This window comes from Helobdella robusta, assembly GCF_000326865.2.
Source record: "Helobdella robusta unplaced genomic scaffold HELROscaffold_22, whole genome shotgun sequence".
Taxonomy (NCBI): Eukaryota; Metazoa; Annelida; class Clitellata; order Rhynchobdellida; family Glossiphoniidae; genus Helobdella; species Helobdella robusta.
The window spans coordinates 2,606,085-2,619,562 of record NW_008704170.1 but is presented as its reverse complement, the minus strand read 5'-3'; the positions used below and the strand labels follow the sequence as shown (position 1 = coordinate 2,619,562).

At 37.1% G+C, this 13,478-nt stretch overlaps 1 protein-coding gene across 1 annotated transcript in view; it reads left to right on the top strand.

Annotated features, from left to right (window-relative positions):
* HELRODRAFT_172109 (hypothetical protein) overlaps positions 1-13,232 on the top strand; it is a gene marked incomplete at both ends in the record, with an annotated part of 13,996 nt that extends 764 nt beyond the window's left edge. The window contains 32 exons of the mRNA XM_009018776.1: positions 138-226; positions 564-871; positions 1,166-1,327; positions 1,661-1,802; positions 2,095-2,208; positions 2,440-2,600; positions 2,899-3,002; positions 3,249-3,359; positions 3,554-3,626; positions 3,805-3,899; positions 4,189-4,319; positions 5,137-5,215; positions 5,484-5,555; positions 5,651-5,737; positions 5,827-5,933; positions 6,212-6,321; positions 6,432-6,481; positions 6,823-6,942; positions 7,140-7,222; positions 7,429-7,525; positions 7,856-8,011; positions 8,227-8,367; positions 9,128-9,268; positions 9,681-9,764; positions 9,825-9,953; positions 10,606-10,770; positions 10,892-11,002; positions 11,322-11,504; positions 11,725-11,862; positions 12,623-12,771; positions 12,944-13,026; positions 13,171-13,232. Of these exons, the coding sequence (XP_009017024.1) occupies positions 138-226; positions 564-871; positions 1,166-1,327; positions 1,661-1,802; positions 2,095-2,208; positions 2,440-2,600; positions 2,899-3,002; positions 3,249-3,359; positions 3,554-3,626; positions 3,805-3,899; positions 4,189-4,319; positions 5,137-5,215; positions 5,484-5,555; positions 5,651-5,737; positions 5,827-5,933; positions 6,212-6,321; positions 6,432-6,481; positions 6,823-6,942; positions 7,140-7,222; positions 7,429-7,525; positions 7,856-8,011; positions 8,227-8,367; positions 9,128-9,268; positions 9,681-9,764; positions 9,825-9,953; positions 10,606-10,770; positions 10,892-11,002; positions 11,322-11,504; positions 11,725-11,862; positions 12,623-12,771; positions 12,944-13,026; positions 13,171-13,232 (3,837 nt within the window). The remainder of the gene's footprint in view (positions 1-137; positions 227-563; positions 872-1,165; positions 1,328-1,660; positions 1,803-2,094; positions 2,209-2,439; positions 2,601-2,898; positions 3,003-3,248; positions 3,360-3,553; positions 3,627-3,804; positions 3,900-4,188; positions 4,320-5,136; positions 5,216-5,483; positions 5,556-5,650; positions 5,738-5,826; positions 5,934-6,211; positions 6,322-6,431; positions 6,482-6,822; positions 6,943-7,139; positions 7,223-7,428; positions 7,526-7,855; positions 8,012-8,226; positions 8,368-9,127; positions 9,269-9,680; positions 9,765-9,824; positions 9,954-10,605; positions 10,771-10,891; positions 11,003-11,321; positions 11,505-11,724; positions 11,863-12,622; positions 12,772-12,943; positions 13,027-13,170) is intronic.
* Between the last annotated feature and the right edge of the window lie 246 nt (positions 13,233-13,478).

Below are 13,478 nucleotides of genomic sequence, written 5' to 3'. Positions count from 1 at the left end.
GGACACAGTGCGTAATTTTTTTTTGTCGATGACGTCATCATCAACGTCATCATCGTCATTTTCTTCCTCATCTTCTCATCTTCTCATCCTCTTCTTTATCATCATCGTCGTCATCACCATCATCATTATCGTGACAGGATTTTTTAGATAGTTCTTACGAGCCAAAGGTGCAACTGCCGTATAAAGTTTTGTATAAATCTTGTCCGAGAGAAGTTGAAATATTGAGGTTGAATTAGTTTAAATGAAAATGAATGAATAGTCTCAATCATTCGTTTGTTCATTCATTCATTCATTCATTCATTCATTCATTCATTCATTCATTCATTCATTCATTCATTCACTCACTCACTCATTTAATTAATTAATTTTCCATCCACGATTGACAATCATTTTGGACAACTTTTTAAAGTAATTGATATAAATTAAACGCTTTCATTTAACCAACCAATAATTAACTATTATTTAATAATGACTAATTATATCTTATCATAGCTAATTAATTAATTAATTAATTTTCAAGCAATTCATTTTGAAATTTTTATTTAAACTTTCCATTGAGACAGACGCAAGAAGCAATTTGCCTCGCTAGACCTGGAGACCTTGTTGCGTAGACTAAACATCGACACCAACCTACTGATGCCAAAGCATGAAGAATTGGAAGAGAGCGGGGAAAAACCCAAAATAATCCTCAACTACGATCAGAACGATCCAGCTCCGTTTCCGGCTTTTCTAAATTTAGAACTCTTCGACGACACCGAATACGACTGTCGGAATCCGATTGAGTGGATAGCGTTGGGTCGATTCGATACCGAGATTTATAAACCGGTTCCTGGGTTGGCTTTGTTACCGGTTTTGGATGAGCATAGAGATTGTTAGTTGGGCTGCTGTAAATGCTGGTTGCTTGGGTTAATTAATTTGCCAATCAATTAATTATTTAAGTAATTTATTAATTAATTAATGAGTATTGTAATTGTTGAATTTGGACTAATAAATAAAGTGTTTTAAAGTTTATTTCATTTTCGTGAAACCCGATCTTGAGACAAAATCACGCTAACAAAACACACGTCTGCGACAAACATATGCGTACGTACGCACACTTCAAAAAAAACATACACTCACATATACAAACAAGCATACAAAAACACAAACAAACAAACCTATACAGTAGATCCAAGGACACCATACATAGAATACAAATGGGTGGACGTAGGTATGCTAAACTACGACCCATACACCAGAAGGTACCTGGTACAGAAGGTAGACTGCAACGGTAGGGTTCTGAACCACGAGGGCAAGCCAACCATCATGGGGCCGGATGTCTTCACGAGTTAGTGGGCTGAGTTCGGGTTCAATTTTTTAAATTGTAAGATTTCGTTTGCCAGCAGTGGTCGTATTTAACGGTATAGTAGAAGGGGTGTTAATATAATTTAAGTTTTATAAATATTTATTTATTTTTTGGTCATTCTTTCGCACATTCATTTTTTTTTTCACTTATTTATTAATTCGTTCGTTCTTTCATTTATTTGTAATTTAATTTGTGTTCTCATTTATTGATTTTGTAATAATTTTTCAATTCATACACTTTCTTTGTTATCTATCTTTTAATACACTCACTCACTCACTCCACACTCACTCATCTTTCTCAAAAAACAAACCAAAGGATTTAAGAACGAACCTCTGCTGATCAGCCAGTACTGGGTGCCACGTATCCAACTGATGTTCAGAGCAGAGGACCCTGAAATTTTTGCAAGGAGGGTGGCCGATGCTTGCAACAGTCGCAGGAAGACAGAAAGTTTGCTGAGGTAGTTAGTTGAATGGCTGGTGTAATGGTTAAGATACTTGGTCCTCCTGCTGCTGTTGCTGCAGTGACCAGGTTTGAATGCAAGGAGATCACTGCCTGACACATGCACTCTGTGTGTGCGTGTGTGGGTGTGTATGTATGTGTGCGTGTGTGTCTGTGTGCGTGTGTGCGTGTGTGTGTGTGTGTGGGCGTGTATGTATGTGTGTGTGTGCCTGTGTGTGTCTGTGTGTGTGTTATGAATAGTATAATTGATTGGTTAATTGAGATTTTATAAAAAAAACCCAACCAATTAGGTACGAGTTGTACGTAGACTGCATGCCATTGGACAGAGTTGGAGAGATAGATCCGGCTGTCGTGAGGAGGATTGTTGAGTTAACTAAGAAAGGATTGAATGTCAAGGATAGGGAGTGAGTGAAGAAATGAATGAATAAATAAAGGAATGAATGAACAACACGCACACCAACAAACACACGTGCAGTTCAATTGAAAAATTTCGCATCCTCACTAACCACCCTGAACTTAGAGTGTGAACGAACGAATGAATGAATGAATAAATGATGTACACACACACACACACACACACACACACACACACACAGAAACACACACACACACACACACGCACACACACACACAAGTTCTATGGAGGAATTGCTGTTCACATTGACAACGGAATTGAGAATGGAGTTCAGTAGGACGATGAACAAGATAGCCTTCAACAGGATCGTCTATGACAATCCCAGCGAGTTCGCATTCGTCACCCTTCCCGATTGCATTCCGGAGAAATGGAAAGTTAAAGGTTGGTGGTGGTGATGATGATGATGATGATGATGATGATGATGATGATGATGATGATGATGGTAATGATAGAATGGTGCTAGGGTGGTCATGGTAAGGATGGTCAATTATTTATTTATTTATTATTCGTTCGTTTATTTACAAAATTTCTATTTATAAAATTTCATTCTTTTGAGGGCTTCCTCCTTCATTCATTCATTTCATTCGTTCGTCCATTCATTCTTTCGTTTATTAGATAACTATAGTGATGATGACGACGACGACGATGATGATGACGACGACGATGATATCGTATTCAGGATGTATATCGGATATTCCGTCGTATCCCTTTGAGCAGTACTTCAAATCCTTCGTCTTCCACACTCTGCTCATTAAGCCGGAGATCAGTCAGGCTATCACCAAAGTAGATTTATTATCATTATTATTATTATTATCATTATTATTATTATTATCATTATTATTTTTATTGTTATTATTTTTATTTTTACTGTTTTTCGTTGTTTGCTTATTGTTGTTATTACCTAATACGACTCTTTAAAAACGACAATTTAATTTATATTTTACTTAATTTGTGACAACCAACTGCATTAACTAATCGTTAATTTACGCTGATCGATGCTAATCTATTATGTTAATTTATGTTAATTAGGTGCGCACTGAATGTCAGAGGGTGACCTCCATGTCCTTGTTCAACTCGACGACCTTGAAGTCGGCGAAGGTCGAAGAATTTGAGCAGATTCAATCGCAGGCCACAGCACAGGTTCACACGCACACGTACACACACGCACACACACACACAAACACACACACAAACACTTTCTCTTCCTCTCTCACACGCACACTCTCTCTCACACCTGCACTTCTTTTTTCTTTCTCTCTCTCTCTTTCTCTCTCTCTTTCTTTCTCTTTTTCTTTCTCTCTCTTTTACTCACTCACGCACACACACGCACACAGGTTTCATTGTTTATGAGGGACAGTTGGATAGCAACATTGAGAGTAGCCATCAGGACTTCACTGAGAGATCTAGGTCAGTTCATGACGTGTCATCATTAGTGAAGTGATGACGTCATCATCATTTCTCTCCTCCTCCTCCTCCTCCTCCTCCTCCTCCTCCTCCTCCTCCTCCTCCTCCTCCTCCTCCTCCTCCTCCTCATCGTTATCATCATAATTGTCACCATCGTTATTATTATTATTGTTATTTCTAGGCAAAGGTTGGTTCAATTTGTACGAGAAGAACTGGACCGTGTACCAGATATCGAAGATGAAGAGGTTCATGGACGTGATTAAGTTCTACATGCAGGTAGTGACACCGATGACAGTGGTGCTGATGGTGACGACGACGACGACGATGATGATGATGATGATTATATGATGATGTCATCACATTTTGAAGATGGTGATGATGATGGTGGTGATGATCTTGTTGCCGGCCGCTGTTGCTGATGAGGATGATGATGACGATGATGTTGGTGTTGAATATTTTTAATCATAGCCACCATGATCGCCATCACCCTCATCCTCCTCCTTCTCTTCATCATCATCATTACCATCCTCATCATCATCATCACCGCCGTCATCATCGTCATCAGGACGCTCTGAGGTATTTAGTCCAGGATTCACTGTCCAGTTTTGTGCAGATGGTCCTGGATGCCTGCCACTCAACCATGCATCTCAGCGAGGACTTCAGATGGGAAGGTGACCTGCTGACCAGCCCGTTCAAGTCAGTGTTTGAATGAATTGATGCCTGCATAAATCAATCAATTCAATTCAAGAAAAAAACATCTTTTATTCAGTAAAATAAATTAGCGGGGAGAGTCGAAGTTTTAACTTGTTGGGCCACACTATCAAGATAATGCATGAACGAATGGAAAACTTGATGTAATTAACGTGACGAATCGCAGATTGAACAAAACGAATCATAAAAACTCAATAAAAAACATAAACTGCAATTGTTAAATAGTAAAAAATTGAAAATGATAGTTCAAAATTAACTTATAGACAAATTTATTGAAAAAACTAGGCGAAGGCAAATTTGTCCCTTCTCTTGGTAACGAGTCCCATAAAGGTACTGAAGGAGAAATAACAGAATTTATGAAACAGAATTTCTTTTGAAAATATATTGAATATATTCAAACCACGATAAATTTTTCGAAATAATAACACCAAGAAGTTTAATTGAGTAAATGAATGAATGAATTATTGAATGATGAATGAATGAAAGAATGGACTCCTGTTATTCAACAATGCACCTGAGTGGTCATTTTAGTAAGCAGTAAAATGATTTAAGTGAATGGATGAATGAATGAATGAATGAATGAATGAATGAATGAATGAATGAATGAATAAATGAATGAATGAATGGAGGAATGAATGAATGAATGGATGAATGAATGAATGAATGAATGAATGGAGGAATGAATGAATGAATGAATGGATGAATGAATGAATGAATTGATGAATGAATGGATGAATGAATGAATGAATGAATGGAGGAATGAAAAAAATTTCTCAAATATATTTACCCTATTTTTTATCAGACCGAAGCGGAATCCGCTAATAAATTTAGAGATCGGAATCGAAAACAACGAAGTCGTCTTCTCCTATCCAATCAATCAGGTGACGTCATCGTCGTCGTCATCATCATCACCGTCTCATTATCATAATTTATGTCATCCTCACCGTCATCGTAATCAAATCGTACCCACCGTCATCTTCGTCGTCGTCATCATCTCCATCTCATTATCATAATTTATTTCCTCATCACCATCTCATCGTCATAATTTTATTCATCATCACCATCTCATTATCATAATTTATTTCATCACCCCCATCTCATTATCATAATTTATGCCATCGTCGTTGTCTTCGTTGTCATCACCAATAGATCCCGATGGTATTCGTGAACCTCTTCAACAAAGGCATCCAGTCTGTTCAAAATATACCGCAGCTAGAAAAGGTCATGTTATTATTACCATAATTATATATTTATTATTATTATAATAATTATAAATATAATTATAATAATAATTGTTATTATTATTGTTGTTGTAGTTGGTCTTGGAGGATATTTTATTCCCTGATTCAACGTACCTAGAGGCCGTTGGGATGTATGAGCCCGCCATTGAGGAACTTCGAAAGGTTTGTTTTGATTGTTTCATTCGTTCGTTCATTCATTCGTTCATTCATTCATTCATTCATTCATCCATTCATTCATTCATTCATCTCAGATATTGACTGTAGTTGTGATGAAATCGTTGATCCCGATGAACTCCTATGCTACTCAATACGAACAGTACATTCCTATCATTCAGCTGGATGCAAATGCATTTCTCAAGTATTTCCTTCTTTTATTCATTCATTCATTTATTCATTCATTCGTTCGTTCGTTTGTTGGTTCGTTCGTTCTTTCATTCATTCATTCGTTTGTTTGTTTGTTTGTTCGTTCGTTCATTCGTTCGTTCGTTCATTTTTTTGTTATTTCATTATTTTGTAAGTTCAGTAGTCAATTCAATCGCTTATAACACATTGATTTTTTCAATCTGTCATTCATTCACTCATTCATTCACTCACTTACTCACCCATTCCTTCATTCATTCATTCATTCATTCCCAGAGAGCTAGAGAACAAAGGCACACCGCCTCTGGAGTTGAAAAATAAGATCGAGATGTATGAAGAGATGCAAGACATTATCAAAGCGCGCCTGCCGAACTCAATCGTAATAGGTCACTTTACCATTACCATTATTATTATAATTATTATTATTTTTTATTATTATTTATTATTAACAAATAATATTAATAATTATAAATAATAATAATGATAAAATATTCAGGTATGTTCCACTTGAGTGTAGATAATCTGCGACAGAGGATCGTCAAAAAGGTGAAATTAATAAGCCAAGCGGTCCTTGATCTACTGGCCAAGATGCTGCGGAAACAAGCCGAAGACGTACGTGTGTGTGTGTGTGTGTCTGTGTGTGTGTGTGTGTGTGTGTGTGTCTGTGTGTGTGTGTGTGTCTGTGTGTGTGTGTGTGTGTGTGTGTGTGTCTGTGCGTGGGTGTATAATTTCCATGGATGGCACGTCCAGTGTAATCACTATAATTCTTTCGTGACGTTTCAAACATACATACTCATTTACTCACACACACACGCACGCACACACGTAAGCACACACACACGCACACAAACACATACACAAACAAACACACACACAAACAAACACAGGCCTGTGAAGAGTACAAAATGATAAGTAGGAAACTGTTCGAGAGGCCGAACTGCATTGAGGAAGTGGTTGAGAAAAGAGATTGGATACGGACCATTCCCATGAAACTAGAGGAATACATGGTGATGATAAGTATACTACTACTACTTCTACTATAACTACTATTACTACTACTGCTGCTGCTGCTGCTGCTGCTGCTACTACTACTACTAAAACTGCTGCTGCCGCAGCTTCTATTGCTACTACAGCGACTATTATTAAAATTACAACTAATAATATTAATATAAATAATAATAATGATAATAATAATAATAATAAGGGTGTGGCCAGCAAAGCAATGGAAGATTACGATTTAATTGAAGGCTTTAATTACAACTTATCCAATGAAGATTTTGCCATCAAGTTTGTTTTTAATTTTTTTTGATTGCCAATTAATCAATTAATTAATTAATTATATCTAATTAATTAATTAATTATATCTAATTAATGATATCTAATTAATTAATTTGTTAATTGATGACACCTTCGTTGATTATTACATCGCCATCAACCAATCACAAGCCGATAGAATTTTTAACGACCAATCACAAACCGCCATTGCACTGAAGGTGGAATACGGTTGGCTGGCCGCACAAGATCAACTTGCAGATAGAGTACGCCCTTCAATCACTGAGCGACGACGAGGAAAAGTACAAGAAGTTGCAGGTGGCAGATCAGATTCACTTCAGCGATCGCATCGACCTTCTGTCGGTCAGTTGGTTGGGTGGCTGGTTGCCTGGCGAATGATTGATTGACGAGATGAATGTCTAAATGGATGGATGGATAAATGAATGAATGAATGAATGAATGAATTAATTAATTAATTAATTAATTGCTTTGTTTCTCTTTTTACTATAAAATCAGTGTTTCCTCGATATATTTTCAATATTTTCAACATCACCCCTTCACGAATATTAACTAATCATTAACTAATCTCTTAATCATTCAAAACGCCAACTCCTCCCCCCATCACCACCACTCATGAATATTAATTAGATGCACGTGGCCAACATACCGGGCCTGGTGGACATAGGCAAGGCTCATGAATATGCAAATCAGTGCAGAAGGCTGTACAAGGAGTTGAAGGAGGCCCAAGCGGACTCAGCCAAATACAACAGCAGAGAAAAACTATTCAACATGCCAATCACATCGGTCATTCTCTAAATATTTCTCCCCTTCAATAATTAGTGATTTCGTCGCTAATTTAACTTAAATTAATTAAATTTAAATTAATTTAAATTAGTTCAACTTAAATTAATTTAATTTAATTTAAATTAATTTAAATAGAACTTAAATTAATTTAATTTAAATTAATTTAAATTGATTTTATTTAAATTAATTCAATTCAATTCAACTCGATTCAACAGTACGAGAAAGTTAACAGCCTTATAAAGGATTTCGAACAGTATCGGCTGCTCTGGGTGACGACTTCTGATTGGTTGAGATGGTACGATAGCTGGATGAACGATCCGTTACAATCTCTAGATCCGGATTTCATTGAGAAAAACGTCAATGACTCTTACAAGATCATGCACAAGTGCTATAGAATGTTTTCAGATGTTCCCGGTTGGTTGGCTGGTTGATTAGTTGGTTAATTGGTTGGTTAATTGGTTAGTTGGTTGATTGGTTGGCTGGTTGATTGGTTGATTAACTGGCTGGTTGGTTGGTTTTTACACTGTAAAAATGCCAAATTACAAAGCATTATTCACATAATTTGCTAGTTTATCATCTCAATCAATAATTCATTCATTCATTTCCTAGTTTATTATTCAATCAATAATTCATTCATTCATCCATTCATTTATTTACTCAATCATTCATCCAACCAACCCATCAACTGACCGATCAACTAACCGACTAGGAATTGAAACTGTAGCATCGGCGATGAAGGAGATGATCGAGAACTTCAGACCCCACGTTGCCCTCATACAAGGACTGAGAAACCCTGGGATGAAACAGAGGCACTGGGAGTTGGTCAGTCGGTTGGTTGGCTGGCTGATTGGTTGGCTGGTTGGTTGGCTGGTTAGTTTATTGATTGGTTGGTTGGTTAGTTGGCTGATTGGTTGATTGATTGAATAGATGACTAATTGATTGATTAATTGAATAAATAAATGAATGATAAAACAAAAGCGAATAAAAAAAATCCCAAATTCGTATCACCCACCATCATTATCATCACTACCCTCCTCATCATCATTATTACATCATCGGCATCATCATTGTCCTCGTCGTCATCATCATCGTCGTCATCGTCATCATCACGAACAGTTGACAGACGAACTCGGTTTCACTTTGAACACCAAGTCGGATATAACCTTTGCCAAGTGCCTGGACATGAAACTTCAAGACCACGTTGAGGCCATTGAGAAGGTTGCCGAGATCGCTAGCAAGGAGTACAGCATTGAAAAAGTAACTCTCTGTCTGTCTGTCTGTCTGTCTGTCTTTCTTTCTTTCTTACTTTCTTTATCTTTTCTCTCTCTTTCTTTCTCTTTTTTTTCTGTTGTGTGTATAATGTGTTTCTTAGTCTCTTTTTCTTTCTCAATCTGTCTCTTTATCAGTTCCTCTCTTTTTCAGTTTCTCTCTCTTTTTTATCTCTCTCTTTCTCTTTGACTGAATGTTTGTCTTCCGCCTTTTCCTATGTAAGTTTTTTTTACAACAGTTTGTTTGCAGTGCGTCAGCGTTTCAGTATGAATTTAATTCGCGTGCGTGACGAAAATAACAATAAATAATAAAAACAACAACAACAACAAAAACAACAATAATAATAACAACAATAATAACAACAATAATAATAACAACAATAATAATAACTGCGTCCTAGATACTGGACAAGATGTCTAGCGATTGGGAGAACGTTAATTTCGAGATCCTGTCATACAAACAGACCGGGACATTCATCATTAAGGTATTATTATTATTATTTATTATTATTATTATTGTTGTTATGATTTTTTCCATCCGAAAGATATCGGACGACATCAGCCAAATGTTGGACGACCACATTTCCACCACTCAGAGTCTGTCTTTCAGTCAATTTAAGCAGACCTTTGAAGAACGAATTCAGAAGTGGGAGTCTAGACTGACTACTTGTCAAGTATGTGTCTGTCTGGTTGTCTCTCTGTCTGTCTGCCTGGCTGTCTGTCTGTCTGTCGGTGCGCGTGCCTATGTATGTGAGTGTTTGTGTGTATGAGAGAATGTTTGTTTGGGTGTTCGGAAAATTTATCGTGGGGAAAAATTCATCGTGAAAAATTAGCTTGAAATTCGCTTGAATTCAAGTTGAAATTTGTCAAAATTAATTGAAACGAGTCGAAATGAGAATTATTTTTGAACAATCATTAATAGATTGTTGATAGAACAACAGTATTGACAAAGGTCAGGAATCGAACACAACACCAACAACTGTACCAATTAATTAATCGACAAATTAATTAATTAAACCAAATAATGAATCAATTTCGGTAATTAATTGACGAACTAGGCCGAATGATGAATAGATTTTGGCACTTTAACAATTGAACAACAGTTAGCAATTAGTATTATATTGCTCGATAGGGATTGAACCTACCGCAGCTGATCAGCCACAACTATCAAGCATGTCTGTCTATGTGTGTGTGTGTGTGTGTGTGTGTGTGTGTGTGTGTGTGTGTGTGTGTGTGTGTGTGCGTGTTTGCGTGCGTGTATGTGTAACAGCAGCTGCAAAAAAAACTACAATGGCAACAAGAGAGAGACAATATTCTTCCTCTTAGGAAGTGCTAGACATGTGGCTGACGGTTCAGAAGCAGTGGCTTTACTTGGAGCCGATTTTCAGCTCGGAGGACATCGTCAGGCAGCTTCCGGTGGAGAGCAAACGCTTCCAAACTGTCGACAGATCTTGGAGGAAGATTATCAAGATGGCCGTTGAAGACCCAAGGGTTTTGTCATTGCTATTATTATTAATAATAAAAATAAAAAAATAAACGAATGAATTTTAAACTTGAAAACAACTTTGACGTTGAGATTTAAAATTGACCTTTAACCCCTTACTCTTAAAAGGTCATCTCCATATGCGGTAACCTCTCGCTGTTGATGAGCCTGACGGAGTGCCATCACTTCCTGGAACAAGTTGAGAAGGGGCTCAGCGATTATTTGGAAACTAAGAGGATGGTGTTTCCAAGGTGGTGATGATAATGATGATGTGGTGGTGGTAGTTGTCGTGGTGGTAATAGCGGTGGTGGTGATGATGGCGGTGGGGTGGTGGTGATTGTGATGTTCGTTTTGGCAGGTTTTACTTTCTTTCCGACGATGAGTTGTTAGAGATTCTGTCTCAGACGACAGACCCGATGGCCGTTCAACCGCATCTGAAAAAATGCTTCGAGAATATTTCTAAAGTATGTACGTGTGTGTGTGTGTGCGCGTGTGTGTGCGCGTGTGTGTGTGCGTGTGTGTGCGTGTGTGTATCGACACCATCGCCCTGATAATCCAGGTGACGTTTGGACCAGACAAGTCCATCATGGAGATGATATCAGGTGACGGCGAGATAGTCCCGTTTAGAAAAGAGTGCTTCAAACCGGAAGGAAATGTCGAGAACTGGATGCTGAAGCTGGAGGAGGCGATGAGAAAGTCACTGAAGCAACTTCTCAAAGATGCTCTTGATGATTATATCGAGGTTATGATGATGATGTAATGGGGGAGCTAAAACTTTTTATTGGCTTCGTTAGAGTTACTAACCCTCATATCATCATTGCCATCGGAAAATCATCACCATCCTCACCACCATAATCCTCACCACCATCATCATCATTATCATCCCTATTACCATCATAATCACCACCAACATCAACATCATTATCATCATCGTCATCATCATCACGACTACAAACGAGTAGACACCACGTGACGAGTGGGTGCTGAAGTGGCCGGGGCAGCTGGTGATAGCCGGGGCACAAGCATACTGGTCAGCTCAGGTCACTGAAGCCATCAGCAGTGGAACTCTCAACTCCTACCTTGAGAAACTTTTGGCACAGGTTATGGCGATGATGATGTTTATAGGGAGGATGACGATGATGACAAATTTTTAATATTCCATCGGAAGAAAAAATTAATGATTATAAAAATGGAGATAGATTAGAATGAGATGAATTTTCTAAATGAAAAAATTAAAGAATTAGAAACTAAGCTAAATCTAAATGATAATGGTAAACTGCAAGAGGTTGAAAAGATATTTATTTTAGAGAAACTTAACAAAAAGCAAAACCTATACTGATTGGATTTGAAAATGAATCTTGAAAACATCAAATGAATGTAGAAACAAGAATTTTTACTCGTCAAAAAGAGAAATTAATATACATGATACATGACCACCAATCTGATGACAAAGCAGAAATGATGAAAATTGAAATAAACCTGAAGAGAGTTGACAAAAATCGTCAAGAATACGAATCTAAAGTCGGGTCTATGTCCAGAATTGGAGTAAACTCAATCGAAGTGAAATGGACAAAATAAGAGTTGGAAAGAAGAAGAAAGAATCAAACTTTTTTTTGCATCATTAAATTGTCACTTTACGTACCATAAAAAAGTGATTTGAAGAAGGGGGGTGATGTAAATTATATTTCATATAATTATCTATGCTTAAGTATTCCTTGAATTTCTATTTTAGGTAAATAAATCAGATTCTCGAAAACAAACTTATATTAATAATAAGAACTATAGTAATAATAATAATTATAGTAATTAAAAAAATAATTATTATAGTTATTATAATTATTATAGTAATAATAATTATAGTTGGACGGCTTGAGGAGGCTTGTAAGCTTTGGGATACTGACGAAAATGTCGCGGGAGATCCTTTCGGCCCTCATTGTCATTGAGGTGCATGCCAGGGACGTCGTCTCGAACATGGCAGATCAACTTGTAAAAAACGTCAATGACTTTGAGTGGATTAGTCAGCTGAGGTTTGAATGGATGGATGGATGGATGGATGGATGGATGGATGGATGGATGGATGGATGGATGGATGGATGGATGGATGGATGGATGGATGGATGGATGGATGGATGGATGGATGGATGGATGAATGGTATCATTAATTTTCCTCTCGCACGAAAGATATTATTGGATGAATGATGATTTCTTCATTCGTGCCGTCAACGCTGAGTTCCCTTACGGTTTTGAGTACCTCGGCAACTCTGGTCAGTTACACATAAATATAAAATTATATTATATTATATTATGACATAATAATAATATTATTATTAATATGACATAATAATAATAATATTATTATTATTATATTTGTATTTCGTATTTATATTATGATTGTTATGACGATGAAGATGATGACAACAACGATAGTAAATACTGCTGTGATGATGGTGTCGAATTGAAAGAGGAATGACGACGATGCTGTAAAAACAATGATGATGATGATGATGAAGATGATGAAAATGGTGATGACCTTGACATTTAAAAGATGAGAATGACCTTGACATTAAAAAGATGAGGATGACCTTGACATTTAAAAACTCCAGGAAGATTAGTGATCACCCCTTTGACAGACCGATGCTATCTGACCTTAACCGGCGCCCTACATCTCAAGTTAGTGATTCATTATCATCATCATCGCCATCATCATTATTATCGC